The 18,918-nt window shown below is 38.4% G+C and overlaps 1 protein-coding gene across 1 annotated transcript in view; it reads right to left on the reverse strand.

The window, feature by feature from the left end:
* Positions 1-373: 373 nt before the first annotated feature.
* CDC37L1 (cell division cycle 37 like 1, HSP90 cochaperone) overlaps positions 374-18,918 on the reverse strand; it is a 28,094-nt gene continuing 9,549 nt past the window's right edge. Inside the window, exons 5-8 of the mRNA XM_027773422.1 lie at positions 12,205-12,320; positions 11,650-11,772; positions 5,458-5,622; positions 374-915 (exon numbers count right to left, since the gene is read on the reverse strand). Coding sequence (XP_027629223.1) covers positions 814-915; positions 5,458-5,622; positions 11,650-11,772; positions 12,205-12,320 — 506 coding nt within the window. The 3' untranslated portion in view covers positions 374-813. The remainder of the gene's footprint in view (positions 916-5,457; positions 5,623-11,649; positions 11,773-12,204; positions 12,321-18,918) is intronic.

The following is an 18,918-nucleotide window of genomic DNA, read 5'->3' on the forward strand; positions in this document are numbered from 1 at the left end:
AATTAGGTGTGAGTTTATTTTACTAAAAAAAAAAAAAAAAAAAAAAAAAAAAAAACCCAAACCTGTATTAGATATTTGCTTTTTATATCACTTTAACCCTTATTATTAAAAAGCCAACAGGGTAAAATCAACTTCTAAAAAATACAGTTTAAAGAATACTTTGGATTTAAATGTAATGTCTTATCAAATTTGTATTATACTCAAGGATTTAAATGATGGTGCCGAAAGTACAAATGTAATAACATTTTAAGAGGAAAAGCTTTTTAAAATTTGTACCACCTATCTTACTATATAGTAAAGTAGATTTCCAACTACTGATTTATTGCTTTTAATATGATGAAACACTAGATTTGACAGCTAAATTAGCAGTGGGAAACAAGTACGTTTTTAATCTTTAATCATTTTTATAGAGTAGGACATATACATATCCATATAAAAAGACTGTAGCAAATGCCTCCTAGAATCAACCAGTTCTTGTAAACAACACATTTGTGCAGATTTTCATACTTTGATTCCAAAATTGAGAACAATAAGATTAAAGGCAAATATAGTAGCAAAAAAAGGGTCCAGTTTGACTTCCTGCAACATATGATACCATTCCTCTCTTCAGGAAAAAAAAAAAAACAAAAACAAACAAACAAAAAACCTAGCAGCACATAAAAAAAAAGTTACAAAACTTCTCAGTACTCTTTCTCCCTCCCATCAAAAACCAAACAAAAATAAAGTGCAGCACCCATAAAAGTGTCAAGAAAAGAGCCAAGTTCTTCCTTTCTTATAACAAAATAGTACTTGGCCTCAGCAGTCTTAACCAAATTATACAGTGTCCATCATTTTGGGTTCATCATCTTCTTTATGTACCACTGAGTTTAAACTGCAGAGAGTTGTATTGATAGAATACTGAAGATAATCTGGATTCTAGGGGGAAAAAAAGAACAAAGGGTAGAAAGAATAGACACAACCAGTTTTATGACATATATGCAAATGCATATGCAGTTCCAGATTCTCTATTTCTCTGCAGTATAGCAGAGTAGAAAAGAAGATGAACTTTGGAGTCAGATGTGGGCTGAAACCCAAGAAAATAAAGGAAAAAACAGAATGTTATTGCTAATAAAAAGATACGATAAAGACAGAATGATACATGTGAAAAACAGAAATATAATAAACACCATCTTTTTTCTCCTTTTATCAAAACTATAAATTATTTAATCATAAAAGGCTACATCTTTTGTATGATTTTATGTGTATGGTTCTTGATAACTAAAATGACAAATATGGTTTTAAGCAAGCAATGTATTTTGAAGATTATTATCTAATTACAACAGTAAATATTAAAAGTGCAAAATATTTAAACAAAAAAAATTCAGTTCATTAATAAAAATTAGTTATCTTCAGGTCGATTTCAGTTTCTCAAAGGTTAAAACAAACACGAGGAATCCTTAATCATTTGAAAGGTATTTAAGACCCTTTTTTTTTTTTAACCATTTCATTTTTTTTGGGGGGGAGAGGTTTTTTTTTTTTTTCCTATAGGCCAGTGCTCGCCACGTGCCACAGACAGACAGAGAGAGACAGAGAGACAGAAAGCGAGAAGTCACCCCCCAGGGGGGATGGCCACGTTGCAATCCCTTCTCCTTCATTCTCCTCTTGGGATCTTGGGCATGCACGCACACGCACCTGGTGTGAGTTTTAAGCCACCGGGACCGGGACGCGAACCACGGTCGACTACATGGGAGTCCAGCGACATAGCCATTATTCTAACTGCTGGTCCCAAGACCCATTTTTTTTTTTTAAGAGACATTTTTTGCTATAGGGCGCAAGTACTCGTCAGACAGAGAAAGTGTGGTCATGGCCTTCTCTTCCATTTTCCTCTCAAGATTTTGGGCATGCACATACTTGTGCCCCGCGTGAGTTTCAAACCATCAGGTCTGGGACTCAAACCATAGTCGGTCATGTGGGAGTCCAGTGCCTCAACCATATGCCACTTGCTGGCCCCAAGACCCATGTTTTAAAAACTGAAAATAAAATTTAAAAAGAAGAACACATAAACGTAATACTTTTTATTCTTAAAAACAGGAACAGAAAACGTAAGACCTTATTCAATAAACACAAAAAGGAAAACCATTATTTGTTAAAGTATCATGAATAAGGGCAGAAGCCCTTAAGACCTAGAATTTTAGGAAATTCTTTCCCTTAATTCAATTTTGTCTATTCAGCTGTTATGAATACTTTCCAATTAGACTTCTACTACTATATTACTAAGTTTTACTTATGTTTATTTTGCTTAATACTAATGAGGCAAACAGTCCAAATAGGCCAGATGTTTTAGACCTCCCCGTCCCATACAAAGAGTAACACAATTTTCAAAAGGTCCTCCTAATAAAGTACAATACTCTGTGATTTATTTATTGTAAAAGACAAAAAGCTAGCTAGAGTTTGGATTATTCTCAATCAGGTCTTTATGAAGAAAACAGCACAAATAACTGACTGAGGTCTAGGACAACAACTCACATTGCACATCAGTTTAATCCTGTTTCTACTTTAGTAATAATGCAATTCTCAAAAAGAAAAAAAAAATCCCAATTTGATAAAATTAAAAGCTAGTTGATATGATAGACCTAAAGCAATTATTATTTATGTTTTACTACAACATATCCAAGAAGCTTTGGATTAGTCCTCTGGAAACCAAAGAAATAGTATTTGGTTTATTTCACAAGACTGTTGTCAATTACAAAATATAAATTAGAAGCTAAAATGGTACCCAAATTTGAGCTTTATAAAAAAAACAAAAAATCAAATGCTTGTTACATAATTCCATTCTCCAAACAATAGTGCTAAAAACTTTTGTGACAATGTAGGCCCAATTCTAATGGCCTTCAGAACAAAGCTTACAGTTACTCTTTTAAGATCAGACTTCAGTTTTCTAAGACAGAACTTTGAGTATTAGAGTTGGCTGAGGAGATTCTCTAGGACTCACCTACCCATCTCTCTAAGAACTGTAAGCCTCATGAAGAGGCTTATAAAAGCAAAAGCAATCAATAAACCTAACATAACCTACTCTTAAATTCCACAGCTGCCTCATGGTCTCATCTAGTAACATTCTCAACATATTTTTTGTCCTAATGGCCAGTTCTCCTCAAGAGCACATGATTGAGTATCCTGTCTTATTTGCAGGATATGATTCGACAATTTGTGGTAGAGATAAATGAACAATTAAGATAGAAATTCAGGTTTAAGAATATTAGCTCCATTTGGACCAGCAGTTGGCGTAGTGGCTATGTCGCTGGACTTCCATGTGGTTGACTGTGGTTCGAGTCTTGGACTCGGTGGCTTAAACTCACGCCAGGTGTGTGTGTGTGTGCCAAAGATCCCGAGAGGAGACTGGAGGAGAAAGGATTACATGGCGTGGCCATCCCGCCGGGGGGTGATTTCTCACTTTGTGTCTCTCTGTCGCTCTGGCAAGCGCACGTGCCTTATAGCAAAAACCTCTCCAAAAAAAGAAAAAGAAAAAGAAAAAAAGAATATTAGCTCCATCATTTATTGTGTTGTCTTTAGGCTACTTAACTTCCATGAGTTTTAGTTCACTCATCCATGAAAATGAATGAAAATGAATCATGGGGTTTTTGAAAAGACTTATTAATAGAGAGATTTTCACTGTAGGGCGCGTGCGCTCGCCAGACAGACAGAGAGAGAGATAGAGACAGAAAGCGAGAAATCACCCCCCAGGGGGGATGGTCACGCCGCAATCCCTTCTCCTCCATTCTCCTCTCAGGATCTTGGGCACGCACGCACACGCGCCCGGCGTGAGTTTTAAGCCACTGGGTCCGGGACACGAACCGCGGTCGACTACGTGGGAGTCCAGCGACATAGCCATTACGCTAACTGCTGGTTCCCAATCATGGGGTTTTTGAAAAGACTTATTAATAATACAAACATTTTATAGTTTTGTAACTTCTAAACTTATATAAAAGTGGATGCTGTTATGGTGGTAAGATTTTCTTCCAAACGTCCACTAAACTGACAACTTGGTCCCTCAGATGGCTGCTCACTTTATCCTATTTCCCAATAAGTCTACAGTATTGTGTATCTAGCTGAAACATTTTCCAGCCCTTATCTCCCTCAGAACTAGACCAGAATGTGCATATTCTCCCATTATGAGGAACTGGGATATTACACAAGATAAACAAAATCAGAAAAACCCTGAGGCTCAACTAGTTGGCCAATATCATCAGATATAATACTATCAGCTGTATTAGTGTGTACTGAGACTGTTACATGTGATAGGCAATGCTAACAGATATCACTAAATAAATTAATGCAACAGATCACCTTGGTTATCACTTGCATGTATGCTTTGAAGCAAATTCATCGTTAAAAATTCACAATGGAGAAGGTTTGCTCAATTAAACTCCACTAAATTAAATTTTAAAAATTCATAATTGTATAATTCTACTGAGCATGAGATGTGGCTCAGAATTAATCTTGGTGAGTTTACGACTACAATGATCTGTGGTTAACATCTGCCCTTAAGAATGCTTCACTACATGGACAAGGCAGCTGGATCCCACATGGCCAACTGCACAGTTTGAGTCTTGGATCCAGTGGAAAACACACTGAGCATGTGTGTACATGCTCAAAAATCCTGAGAGGAAAATGGAGGAAAAGGGATTGTAGCATGGCCATCCCTCTAATGGGATGAGTGGGTGAGTCCTAGAGAATCTTCTCACTTTCCCTCTTTCTCTCTGCACTCTATAGCAAACTATTAAAAAAAAAGTGGGGGGGTGGGGGCAGCTGGTGGCATGGTGGTTGGGGGTAATGGACTCCCACATGGCTGACTATGGTTTGAGTCCTGGACCTGGTGGTTTGCTTTCTCACTTTCCCTCTCTCTCTCTGTTACTCTCTGGTCCCTGATAACAAATGTTTAAAACAATAATATGAATAAATAAAATTAAATAATTTTTTTAAAAAAGAGAATATTTCTGCACAACTCATCTTTTCCACATTAAAAGGAGATGGAATTTAGTGGCTAGACACTTGAGAGGTGAAAGTGATTCTGTGCTAAAACATATTATAAAATGAGACTCAGGGTTACATTCTGAGGCAAGAATATTTAAAATGGCCTGGTAGGCCATAGCTTAGTGGTTAAGGGAGGTAGATCCCACATGGCTGTGTGATTCAAATCCCAGTCATGGTGGCTTTAAAAACATGATGAGTGCATGTGCATGTGTGCATGTCCCAAATCCCAATAGGATGGAGAAATGGAAGAGAAGAGATTATGATATGACCACACCCTACTGGGAGGTACATTCTCCCTCTCTCTGTCTCTCTGAAGAGCACGTGGTCATGAACTCTAGCGATTATAAATAAAACGGTCTCACATATTACATATAAATAGACTAAAAAAAGCCAAAAATTATGTGAACTAATGTAGTTATAAAATAAATATTTACTTTTCCAACTTACCTGTGGTAAGGAGTCTAATAAACCTATAGATCCAACACCAGAATGGGGAACATGATTCTGAACTGTCATAGGCTGAAAACTCTGTGACTGAGAATAAAGTCTTACTCTTGACTTGAAAGCTTCAAGTTCATTTTTAAATGCTTCAAAATAACCTTCTTCCTCTGCCTAGAAAACACAAAAAATAAAGACTGTTTTTCAAGACTTCTAGAGCACATAGTAAATTGTAAGAAGTATATAGTAGGTCTGAAGTGGAGAAGTATAGGCAAGTTAAACAGTCTAAATATAGAAACCACCAAGATGCCTGTAAGAGTTTTGAAAACTAACTGTTTTATAGGAACATTAATGATTGGTTTGTTCCATTTTCTTCAACTCATCAAAATAACAACACCCCCCTATATGTACGAATATACATATTGACACAACTAGAACGGAGAAAAAGCAAGCTTTTTTTGAATTTCCTCATAGTTATCTAGATCCTTGATGGGATTCAAAATATGCAGGGTCTTCAAATAGGGCATGGTCATGCCGCGATCCCTTCTCTACTCCATCCTGCTGGGATTTGGGACATGCATGCATACATGTCTGTTGTGTTTTTCAAGCCCCAGTTTTTAACCAGTAGGTCACTGGTCTGGTTCCCAGAGGATATTGTGAAAACCTTTAATTAATAAAGGGGCACTATTTCTTGTTTCTAGTAATTCTCCAGTTCTACATTCCCTATATGTGTGTATTTTTTTTTTAAAAATTTGCTATAGGGTGCATGCACTTGCAGGAGATACACATACACACACACTCACACACACACACAAAAAGAGAGGGGGGGAGCAGGGAAAGAAAATAAGAACACACCCCAAGAGTGGATAACCACACCACAATCCCTTCTCCTCCATTCTCATCTTGGGTTTTGGATACACATGCACAGGAGCCTGGTATGTTTTTCAAGATGCTGGTTCCAGCACTCAAACTGTACAGTCAGCCATGAGAGATCCAGCTGCTTTAACTACCACTCCATTTGGCTGGCCCAGGCAAGTACCTCCTTTTCAACATTATGAAAAGAAAAAAATTACAATGACTTATAGAGGAAGGAGAACTCTTATGCATCCAATGATCTATAAGCAAAATTCTTGATTCAAAACTCACTATTGGCAGTAGCCTTTGTCTAATAAATGTTTCCTTTGCATATAAAGAAATGACACAGAGCAGCATATGCTATGCTAACAGAATATAGGCTTTACATAATGGAAGAGATCCTGTCAAATGGAGTTGTGGAGCCAAGTTAAAACGTGGACTTTGGGGACCAACAGGTGGCATAATGGTTAAAGCATTGGATTGCCACATGGCCACATGGTTTGAGACTCTGACCTGGAGGCTTGAAACACAGTGAACGCATGCCCATGTGTGTCCAAAATCCTGAGAGGAGATGGAGAGGAAGGGATTGTGATGTGGCCATTCTCCCTAGTGGGTGGTTTTTCACTTTCTCTTTCTCTGTCTGTCTCTGGCGAGCACACATGTCCTATGGCAAAAAATCTTTTAAAAAAATGTAGACTTCAAAAAGTTCATAGAATAAGGAGTTAAAGTATAGGTTTTGGAGCAAAAAGTTTGAAATCTGGGCATACTTTTTTTATAATATGCATTTCCCATGAATTTTTGAAAAGCCCTTATATTATCAACATCTATACAAATAATGCATGCAATGCTCTGTGTTGCCTCTCTTTATGAATTTAGGAATGCTTTTCTTAGTTACATTTTAACAGCTCCCTGTAGTCTATATATATTACTCATGTGGACCTACAGAACATTAGCCTTCATATCTAAAATCACCTTTCTGAAAACTAAGCTGTACAACTGCTAGCATCACTGTATGCCTAAGGCCTAGGGATTTAGACCTATGGTGCCTCGACTGATTTTATTTTATTAAGTAATCTATGGGTCACTTGCTTAATTTTTCATTTAACTGACATAATAACTGTATATATTTTATGGGGTGCTTAACCTTTTTATGCCAATTTCCTTACCTATAAAATAGGAATAGCAATCTTTATAAAATGTAGTAAGGATTTAATGAGTAATCCATGTAAGTACTTACCTGGCACAACACAGGCATGCCAGGATAGTTACTATTATTTAATTTTTAAAAATTATCAAGAGCACAATGTTGGGGCCAGCAGGTAGTGTAGTGATTAAAGTGCTGGACTCCCACGTAGTTGACCACAGTTTGAGTCCTGGATCTAGTAGCTTGAAACTCATGTCGAGCATGAGTGCATGTGTGCCCAAAATCCTGAGAGGAGAATGAAGAAGGGACTGTGGTGTGGCCATCCCCCCAGGGGGTTATTGCTTCTTTCTCTCTGGTCACACCACAGTCCTACAGCAAAAATCTCTCAAAACAAACAAACAACTAAATATAATGTTAAGATTGAAGACTTCAGTACCTTTCAGTCATATTTTGACCAAATAAATTCCAAAGAATCTGTGGTAGTTTGGTTATAGTCCATTATTTTGAAATACATCCATTTAAACACATCCAGTTACATAAAATGTAAAAAAAAAAGTATATCTTTTTTTTTTTACTCCCATGTGTTAAGTAAAAAACTTGAATAGTCACCAGAAGCCTAACTAAAATATCAACTCAACCAATTCAATCATAAAACTTAATTATTTCTGAAAAATTTCCTGTTTAGGTCACACTACCTAAGAGTTTATGCAGAACTACTGACACCTTCACAAATTTATTTTTTAATTAAAAAATATAATATTTTCTCTTTTTTAAAAAGGAAATATTCATTATAGTTCATGAAAAAGAAAAAGGAAATAATTTTTAATTCTATCATCCAAGTATAACTAAAGTTAAGTTTTGGGTATGTTTTAACTTCTAAGTGTATGTGCTCAAATGTATCCTAAGTGCAAAACAGCAAGAAAAATATATCTGTTCAGGTTTTTTTTTGACAAAAACCTCACTATATAGAAATCAGGAATTAGACTATTACTAGTACCTTAGAAACCAGTTCTCAAGTGGTTACCCTTATCATAGACTTCTGTCATAATCATTCCCCTGCTTCTCCAAGTTTACTGCTTATAAATGTACCTCTCAACAATGTACGTAGAGTTCTACCTGTTATTTTTAAAATGTAATTATTACTTTACTTTATATATTGCTATTTTATCTTTTTAATTTGCTATAGGGCACACTTGGAAAAGAAAAAGCGAGAAAGTGAGAAAGCAAGTCACCAGATCTGAGCTTTGAACTGCAGTCAGCCATGTGGGAGTCCAGGACCTCAACCACCATGCCATGTGCTGGCCCCCTGCCTGTTATTTTTAAAAATGATATTGGAGGGACCAGCAGTTAGTATAATGGCTATGTCGCTGGGCTCCCATGTAGTCGACTGTGGTTTGAGTCACTCTGGGCATGTGTGCCCAAGATCCCGAGAGGAGAATAGAGAAGGGATTGTGGCATAGCCATTCCCTTGGTGGGGGGGTTATCTCTCACTTTCCATCTTTCTGTCTCTGTCTTTCTGGCAAGTGCACGCACCCTATAGCAGAAACCTCTAAAAAAAAAAAAGATACTGGATATGTCACTCTGGCTGGTTTTATTCACTCTCCTGTTTTCCTGTTTTTTTTTTTTTTCATTCATGTTGTTGGTTAGTATTTCACCAAATGAATACACCACATTTATTCATTCTACTGATAACAGACATTTGGGTTGTTTCCAGCCTATTTACTATTATGAACAATTCTATAATAAACATAATGTCAACTGGTACACATGTGTAAGAGTCTCTCCAGGGCAGCAATTCTCAAACATTATGGTCTCAGGACTCTTATATACGCTCAAAAATTACTGAGGAACTTAAAGAGCTTCTGTTTATATGGGTTACATTTGTCAATATTTACTGTGTTAGAAAATTAGAAGTGAGGGGCCAGCTGTTGGCATGGTGGTTAAGGTAGCTGGATCCCACATGGATAACTGTGCAGTTTGAGTCATGGGCCTGATGGTTTGAGAAACATGCCAAGCATATATATACATATGTATGTGTGTGTGTGTGTGTGTGTGTGTGTCTGCATCCAAAATACAGAAAAGACTGGCCTCGTCATTTGCCATGGTGAGTGCTTTCTCAGTTTCCTTTTCTCTCTCTCTCTGCCTCTCTCCAGCAAACACAAATGCCTTTTAGGAAAATTTAAAAAAAGGAGAGTGGGGGATAGGCCAGCAGGCAGCATGGTGGTTAGGGCACTGGACTCCAATGTGGCCCACTGTGGTTCAAGTCTTGGATCTGGCAGCTTGGTTTCTCACTTTCCCTTTCTCTCTCTCTGGTCAAATTTAAAAATAATAATAATAAAGAAAGAATAAATACTTATTTTTTTTTAAAGAGAGATTTCTGCTATAGGGCGTATGTACTCACTAGAGACACAGAGACAGAAAGTGAGAAATCACCCTCCAGGGTGGGTGGCCATGCTGCAATCCTTTCTTCTCCATTCTCTTCTTGGTATCTTGGGCACACATGCATAAACACACACACACCCAGTATAAATTTAAAGCCACTGGGTCCAGGACTCGACCCACAGTTGACTACATGGGAGTCCAAGAACGTAACCATTACGCCATTTGCTAGTCCTGAATAAATAATTCTTTAAAAAAGAAGGAAATTAAAACTATGGATGCTGGCTCCCTTGCCTAGTGATTAAGGGAGTTAGATTCAACATGGGTGACCACATGGTTCCAATCCCGGCCCTAGCAGCTTGAAAAACATGCTGAGCATATGTGCATGCATGCACAGAATCCCAACAGGATGGAGAAATGGAAGAGAGGATTGTGGCATGACCATACCACATTAAAAGGTATTTTTTCCCCTCTCCTTATCTCTCTGTCAAAGGTATTTTTCCCCCCTCTCCTTATCTCTCTGTCTCTGCCCTGGTGAGAGTATACACCCTCTGGCAAATAAAAAAATAATAAATAAAACTGAAGAACTTAGAAAAAATATTAACTAAAAATAAAAATAGGGCTGGCCCTTGTAGCCTACATATTGAGGCAGCCAGATCCCATATGGCCAATCTCAGTTCAAATGCCAGACCCAGCAGCTTGAAAAACACAATGCAGGGGGTGAGAGAGGCAGCAGGGGCATGATGGGAAAGGCTCTGGACTCTCATATGGCTGACCATGGTTTGAGTCCTAGACCTGGCAGCTATGCCCTGCTGTGGAGGTGCTTTCTCCCTACCTGACTGGTCTTTGACAAATGCATGCCCCCTCTAGCAACTAAGTAACAATAATGAACTCATGCTGCCATAAATAACATTTTTGTTTTAAACATAACTGTATTTTCTAAAACAAAAAAATTTTGTAAAAAGGGTGGCTTTCTTTTCATTTTTGGAAATCTCTCTAATGTTTGGCTTATTAATAGAAGATAGCTGTATTATCATATCTGCTTCTACATCCATCTCTACTGTACACTCATGAGAGAATTAGATGAAAATAGAAAGTAACATCTTACTATGATCATGAAAATAATTTATTTTATGCCATGGGGCAAATGGGCACATATATGTGTACATGTAAGATTGGTGGTGGAAGGGGAGGAAGCATCCCAATTGGACCTGGTCATGCCCCAATCTTTATTAGAAAGTATGATTTCTCATTAAAGTGAGTTCTATAGATGGAGGCTGCTATACTTTGTTCAACATTATAGCCTAAGCACCTAAAACATCTGTGCTTTGTATTAGTAGGCACTTAATATTCACTGAATGAATAAATGATGGAATACTCCAAGTTTCTCAAATACACACATTCATTTTAATGGGTCTCAATTTTACATACATGCTATAGTAAAGCCTCTTATTTGGTTCCTTTAAGTCTTCCTCAGCATGAAGTTAGCAATAAAATGTTCTTTTCACTATAAAATTTACAGAATTTAGCATGTGGCACCTGCCAGAGAGACAGAAAGCAAGAAATCACGCACCGGGGGAATGGCCGTGCCACAAGCTCTTCTCCATTCTCTTCTTGGGATTTTAGGCTTGCACGCACATGCACCTGGCATGAATTCCAAGCTGTCGGGTCTGGCCTCAAACCACAGCTGACCATGTGGGAGTCTAACAACCTAACCACTCTGCTACCTGCTGGCCCCTAGATAGTTTCTTTTGATGTGTGAAGAACAGAGGTCTCAACTATGGTCAATTTTTTCCAAGTAATAATACCAAATAATTACTTACTTTGGCTTTCTGGAAAAATAAACGAAAACACCCTCTTGGATCCACATTACAGTTTTTGGCCATTTCCATAATAAACTGCATTACCACAGCTTGATGTGCTATCTGTTCCATTAGAGCCCCTTTCTGAAAATAGATAGATTAAAATTTATTCCAAGAAATACTTCTACAAATATTTTACAGTTATATAAAGGACCTAGATTAGTTTTGACTGTTTGTATCTGGGCCAGAATGACTAAAGAAGACTGTTACTGCTTTGAATGAATACTGTGATGGCTGATATTTAAAACTTTTAAATTATTTTAAAAAGAAAATGGATTATAAAATAGGAACAAGGCGGGAGATGGCAGAAAAAGTATACACGTTTCCATATGCTAACTGAAAAAACTAAAAAAAAAAAAGCATCCACATTAAACTCGAGTAGATCTAAAAACAAAAATTTAGTAATTCCATCTAATTACCTTCCCACTTTCATTTAAAGTAATTAAAAAAAAAACATAATAAAGTTGAAAATCAGAATTCCAGTAAGGTTCTCCAAAATAAAGGTTAATTTAATACCTGCTCAGCTTCTAGGTGAAAACACCACAAAATAAGATATTTAGCAGTTTCTTCACATACAAGGTATGGATGGTCAGACAAAAATCTCTGACTATCATCCCATCGATTCAACATACCTGTAAGAAAAGAATTAAACCATGAATGTCAAATTCTTTCTTATAAAAGAATAAATGATATTTTAAAATGATTCTATAAATACAACTCACATTCAAAAGCAGTATTATGATAAAGGAGGAAATGAAGGATAATATTCTTTTAAAGCAATGCCCAGTAGGCTGGAAATAGCTTCCAGAAAATTTTATTTCAGATAATTAGTCAGGTAAAGTAGTCAGTTTACAGCCAAAAAGTCTTATATCTAACACTCACACTCCTAGGCAAATTCTGACAACAGTCATTCTAGGTTAAAATGAGTAGGAATGATTTATTTTTTAAATAATTATTTAATTTTATTCTTTTTCTTTTTTGGGGAGGCCAGAGAAAGACAGAGAGGAAAAGTGTGAAAGCACGCTGCCAGGTCCAGAACTCCAACCGCGGTTGGCCATGTGGGAGTCTAACACCTTAGCCACCATGTCACCTGCTGGCCCTGATTAGCAATGATTTAAAGACTCAGTGTCATTTTCTATTAGAAAGCTTGGGGAAGGAGGGAGAGCAAAAACTCAAGTAACTATACTTAAAGACTTTTTCTCTAGTTTATTAAAATATGTCAAAGATAATATAGAAAAATGCTGATAGTTTGGGAAACCAATACAGACAGTATTATTAACAGTAAATATACTTTTAATCATTTTAGTCATGTTATTAGACATTTTTCCATGATGTTTATTTATAAATATAGATAACTAAATCTTTGAAAAATTAGTTAAGCAGGGTCAGCCCATGGCCTGTTAATGAAAGGAGCTGGACCCCCTATGGCTGATCATGCCTTTTGAGCCCTGGATCTTGCAGCTTGAGAAACATGCTGGGCGTGCGTGTGTGTATGCCCAAAATCCTGATAGGAGGTGAAATGGAGAAGGGGCTACGGCATGTCAATTCCCCCAAGTGATACTCTCCCTGCCCAATCTGGAAAGCACATACACCTTCTGGCAAATTAAAAAAATAATTAAGAATATTTGAAAATGGCTGCTATTTTGTTTCAAGATGTCAAACAAATTCATAGACAGAGAACAGAGGAAGAAACCCCACAGGGTTTGAGGCTGTGATTCCACTTCCCAACACCACCTCGCCTTTCAGCTAGCCCCTAATCATGTGCCTAACTGACTCAAGACAGTTCTCCAGATTCAACCAAGAACCTTCCAAAGAGTCAGTCTTGAGGAGTATTATAAAGTTTTCTCAATGCACCATTCTCTGGCCCTCTCTCTAGTCATTTTTAAATGACTTAATGAAACAAAACAATATCACACATATAATTTTCTAACTTTCTATTAATTTCACTTCATATTCTATCCAAGAGTACACTAAATGTTTCCCCATAATAGGATATTGTCATAATGGTACAGGTAATAGAGCACAGCACCAAGGGTTGATACAAGAACAACATGGGGAGCTCAGAGAAGGACTGAGAAGTGCTGAGATCCTGTTAAGGACAGCTGTCTATCTGTCCATCTGGGATATAAAATAAAGCTAAAAAAACAAAAAAAAAACAAAAAACAAAAAAAGAAACTTGACTTGGGACCAGCAGTTAGCGTAACGGCTATGTCACTGGACTCCCATGTAGTCGACCGCAGTTCGAGTCCCGGACCCGGTGGCTTAAACTCATCCTGGGTGCGTGTGTGCCACGATCCCGAGAAGATAATGGAGAAGGGATTGTGGTGTGGCCATGCCCCCCTGGGGGGTGATTTCTCACTTTCTGTCTCTCTGCTTCTCTCTGTCTTTCTAGTGAGCGCATGCACCCTATAGCAAAAATCTCTCTCAAAAAAAAAATTTGACTTGAAAGACTCCAGTTGGAAACTTTTCATTACAGCTGCTACTCCAGATGTGTGGAGTTTCTGATATTTATTTATTTTTGCTATAGGGCAAGTGTGCTCCCTAGAGAGAGGGAAAGTGAGAAAGCAAGCTGATATGTCCAGGACTCGAACTACTGTCTTCCATGTGGGCGTCTTGTGCCTTAACTACTACACCCGTTGCCACTAGATGTGCTTGAAAGAGTATAGCAATATATAAATAGTCATCATTCTGGCAAATGCTTTTTCCTATACCACAATAAACATGCAACATCAGAAACACTTGTCTCTGCCAAGTAAGGACAAACTTTACTCTCTTGCTTCAGGCTTCTATCAACTCTGCAGAGTATTTATAGTCTACTGGGATTTTGATGATCTCATCACCTGACATGACTGCAAGTTGGTCTACTCTACACTAATGGAACTTGGTCAACAGCAGTAGGATACCTCAGGTGCCTTGGTAAGATATATGCATGCCGGAGAGCTGGAAACAAGAACACATGAAAAATTTTGGTAGGTTACTAGCTTAGTAACATTTCTGGGGAATCTAATGTGCAAGTAGCATATCTTTTGCTGAATGAAGTCAATGTGCATTTTCACTAAGAAACAAGCACCACACAAATGTGGGAGTGGTTGAGAGTGGGATCTGATTTGGTTTGAAGACAATAGGCTGTGATTAGTTTTACAAGATGAGGTTATGGGAGCTCAAAATGATTGCTTATTAATCACCTGTAGATATCAAGTCAGCCTTTTCCCTCTGCTATATCTTATTACAAACATAATAGTTTAATAAATTAGGGGTCATAATGGCACAGGCTTCAGATTATGCATAGATTCAACAGCATGGATTCTATCAAGGATACTCTAGTATTCCAGTCCTGAACCATCAATGAATACCTAATTTGCCAGTAGCAAAAACCAATGTTAAACTCTTTTTTTTTTTTTTTTTGAGACGTTTTTGCTATAGGGCGTGTGTGCTTGCCAGAGAAACAGAAAGCGAGAAATCAGCCCCCGAGTGGATGGCTACTCCACAATCCCTTCTCTTGGGATCTTGGCCACGCATACACACACGCCCGCTGTGAGTTTAAGCCACAAGGTTCAGGATTCGAACTACGGTCGACTACATGGGAGTCCAGTGACATAGCCATTACACCAACTGCTGGTCCCACCACCGTTAAAACCTTGTTATGGTGGGGTCGGCAGGTAGTGTGGTGGTTAAGGTGCTGGACTCCCACATGGTCAAACATGGTTCAAAAGTCCTGGACCTGGTGGTTTGCTTTCTCACTTTAACTTTCTTTCTCTGGTCAAAGGAGAAACAAAAATAATAAATAAAATTAAATAAATAATTCTTTAAAAAATCTCGATATGGCACAATACATCGGACAGACTACCTAACAGCATGTTGATTCATATTCCCCATTTCATTTTGAAGGGACTACTTAATTCTTCATTAGAACATGCCCCTTTTGTATCTAGAATTGTCCTCCCTCCTTGCCATGCTGGTATAAGTAAGTAACACATTTGTAGTCTTAGTAAATGAATTACTCACCATACTACATAATACTTTCTAAAAATTATTTTATTATTATTATTTTAATTCACCAAAGAGGGAGAGAGAGAGAAAGTGAGAAAGTAAGCCTTCAGGCCAGGACTCGAACTGCTGTTGGCCATGTGGAAGTCCACCACCTTAACCATCATACCACCTGCCAGCCCCATACTACATAATTTTTTGACCCACAAACTCATTTTATAACAAAATAAATGGATTCACAATAGTCACTGGTCTTATGACATTATGCAGACGTCCCAGGTTTTACAGAACGATAAAATGGTTTAATGAAGACTCAGTTACAGTGCCAGATAAATTCAGCATCTTGTGAGACTGGTCAAAATTGCCTTTGAGGGGCCAGAAGGTTAGGTGTGGGGGTTAAGGCGCTGGTTTCTCACATGGCCAACCATGGTTTGAGTTCCAGCCCAGACGGCTTGAAAATCACACTGGGAGTGTGTGCATGCATACCCAAAATTCCAAGAGGAGAATGGAGGAAAAGAGCCTGCAGCATGACGATGCTCTCTGGGGGGTGATTTCTGACTTTCCCTCTGTCTCTCTCTGGCCAGCACAAGCACCCTATGGCAAGAACCTTAAAAACAACAACAAAAATTTTTTTTAATTAAAAAAACTGCTTTTGGGCTGGCCCCATAGCCTAGTGGCTAAAGCAGATAGATCTTGGATCTCACATAATTGATAGCAGTTAAAATCCTGTCCCAGGAGCTTGAAAAAACACACCAGGGGAACCAGCAGTTAGCGTAATGGCTATGTCGCTGGACTCCCATGTAGTCAACCGCGGTTCGCGTCCCGGACCGGGTGGCTTAAAACTCATGCCGGGTGCGTGTGCGTGCGTGCCCAGGATCCCGAGGGAAGAATGGAGGAGAAGGGATTGCGGCATGACCATCCTCCCTGGGGGGTGATTTCTCACTTTCCGTCTCTCTGTCTCTGTCTGGCGAGCGCATGCGCCCTATAGCGAAAAACCTCTCAAAAATAAAACAAAACAAAACAAAACAAAACAAAACACCAGGCAAGTGTGCATGTGTGTCCAGAATCCTAATGGGAAAAATAAATAGAGAAGAGACTGTGACATGACCCGAACCCCTGGGAAATGCTTTCTCTCTGGTGAGCATGTGTGCCCTATAGCAATTTTTAAAAGTTGCTTGGGCACACATGCACATATGCCGGGTGTGAGTTTTAAGTCACTGGGTTCGGGACTCAAACCATGGTTGACTATGTGGGAGTCCAGTGATGTAACCATTAACCTATCTGCTGGTGACCCTCAGTAGGTTTTCTGAAAGAGGAAACAAAAATGGTACTTCACATGGTACTAGGAAACAAGGACTACAGATGGAAGTGGCAACTCAGATCATAGCAAAGACTCATTTGCAAAATTTTTACCTTTTATTCTTATGACTTAAGGCTCTGCTCATTTAAAGATTTTTTTTTAAAGAATTATTTTATTTAACTTTATTTATTTACTTATTTTAATTTGATCAGAGAGGGACAGGGGAGAAAGAAAGTGAGAAAGCAAGCCAAGTCCGGGACTCAAACCGCGGTCGGCCATGTCATAGTCCAGAGCCCTGGGAAACCACGTCACCTGCTGGCCCCCATTTAAAGATTTTAAGGCACCAGCAGTAGCGTAATGGCTATGTCGCTGGACTCGCATGTAGTTGACTGTGGTTCGAGTCCCGGACCTGGTGGCTTAAACTCACATTGGGCGCATGTGTGTGCATGCCCAAGATCCCGAGAGGAGAATGGAGGAGAAGGGATTGCGGCGTGGCCATTCTCCCTGGGAGGTGATTTCTTGCTTTCTGTCTCTCTGTCTCTCTCTGTCTTTCTGGAGAGCACACGCACCCTATAGCAAAAACCTCTCCAAAAAAAGAAAAAGATTTTAGTATCTGTCCAAGGGAGGACTATTTTTTCCTTGTTTTTCCTATTATAAATAATAACACAAAGGTAATACATAGAAAACAATACTTCCTCTGTTTGCTTCTTTAGGTACTATGCTAACTTTTTTTTTTTTTTGAGAGGTTTTTTGCTATAGGGCGCATGCACTTGCCAAAAAGACAGAGAGAGACAGAGAGACAGAAAACAAGAAATCACCCCCTCCCCCCAGGTGGGGAGGGCCACGCCGAAATCCCTTCTCCATTCTCCTCTCGGGATCTTGGGCATGCACACACATGCGCCCAATGTGAGTTTAAGCCACCAGATATGGGACTTGTAGAGTATTCGACTACGTGGGAGTAGCCAACTGCTGGTCCCACTATGCTAAATTTAATATATTCTCTATTTTTCTTTTTTTTAAAAGTATGAGAAAAATAAGTATTTCATGTGCAAATTGCATAAAAGGGAAAAATTTCAAAGTAAAAATAAATTATCTTGACATTACTGAAGCATAAGAGAAATTCTAAACACTTTGGGGGAAAAAAAGACCAATAGGAAAATACTTCAAAATGGCACTTAAACAGTTCATAAACACATTGCAAATAAAGTATGTGTTGACTAAATTAACTGATCAAAAATATATGCTTTTTGCACCTGAACTCCCAATACTTCCCAGGAGCATTTTTACTCTAGCAGTATCATGCTCCCTGTAATTCATAGAACACATAATGCCATCTCCTGACTCTGGTTTTCTTTACTTTTTTTTTCTTTTTTTAGTTTTTACTATAGAGTATGTGTGCTCGCCAGAGAGAGAGAGGGGGAAAGTGAGAAATCACCCCTCAAAGGGGATGGCCACAGTGCAATCCCATCTCCTCCATCCTCCTCTTGGCATTTTGTGTACACATACACCTGGCATGTTTTTCAAGCTGCCGGGTCCAGAACTTGAACCATGCAGTTGGTTATGGGGGATCCAGCTGCTTCCACCACCACGCCACTGAATGAACCTTCTTCCTTTCTACATCCTGTTGCTTTTGTCTTGCCTCCCTTATGTACTTAGAAAACTCCTATCTGCTCCTTAAAATCAAGTTCAGATATTAAGCTCAGAAGTGTCTTCTAGGATGCCTTAACACGTCAACCCCCATCCTATCTTTTTTCAGTTTTAAAACAATTTTTGTTTTTTGTATATACATTTCTATTACTATATTCATCTGAATAATAACTGAAGGATCTACCTGAATTATATAGCATCATATACAAAACCTGGGGAAAAAAATCTGAATGCTAATCTTTCACTCCTTAGATAATGAGATATCAAAGAAGAGGAAAAGAAAAGAGCAAATACTG

This window comes from Tupaia chinensis, unplaced genomic scaffold, assembly GCF_000334495.1.
Source record: "Tupaia chinensis unplaced genomic scaffold, TupChi_1.0 Scaffold000354_1, whole genome shotgun sequence".
Classification (NCBI taxonomy): domain Eukaryota; kingdom Metazoa; phylum Chordata; class Mammalia; order Scandentia; family Tupaiidae; genus Tupaia; species Tupaia belangeri.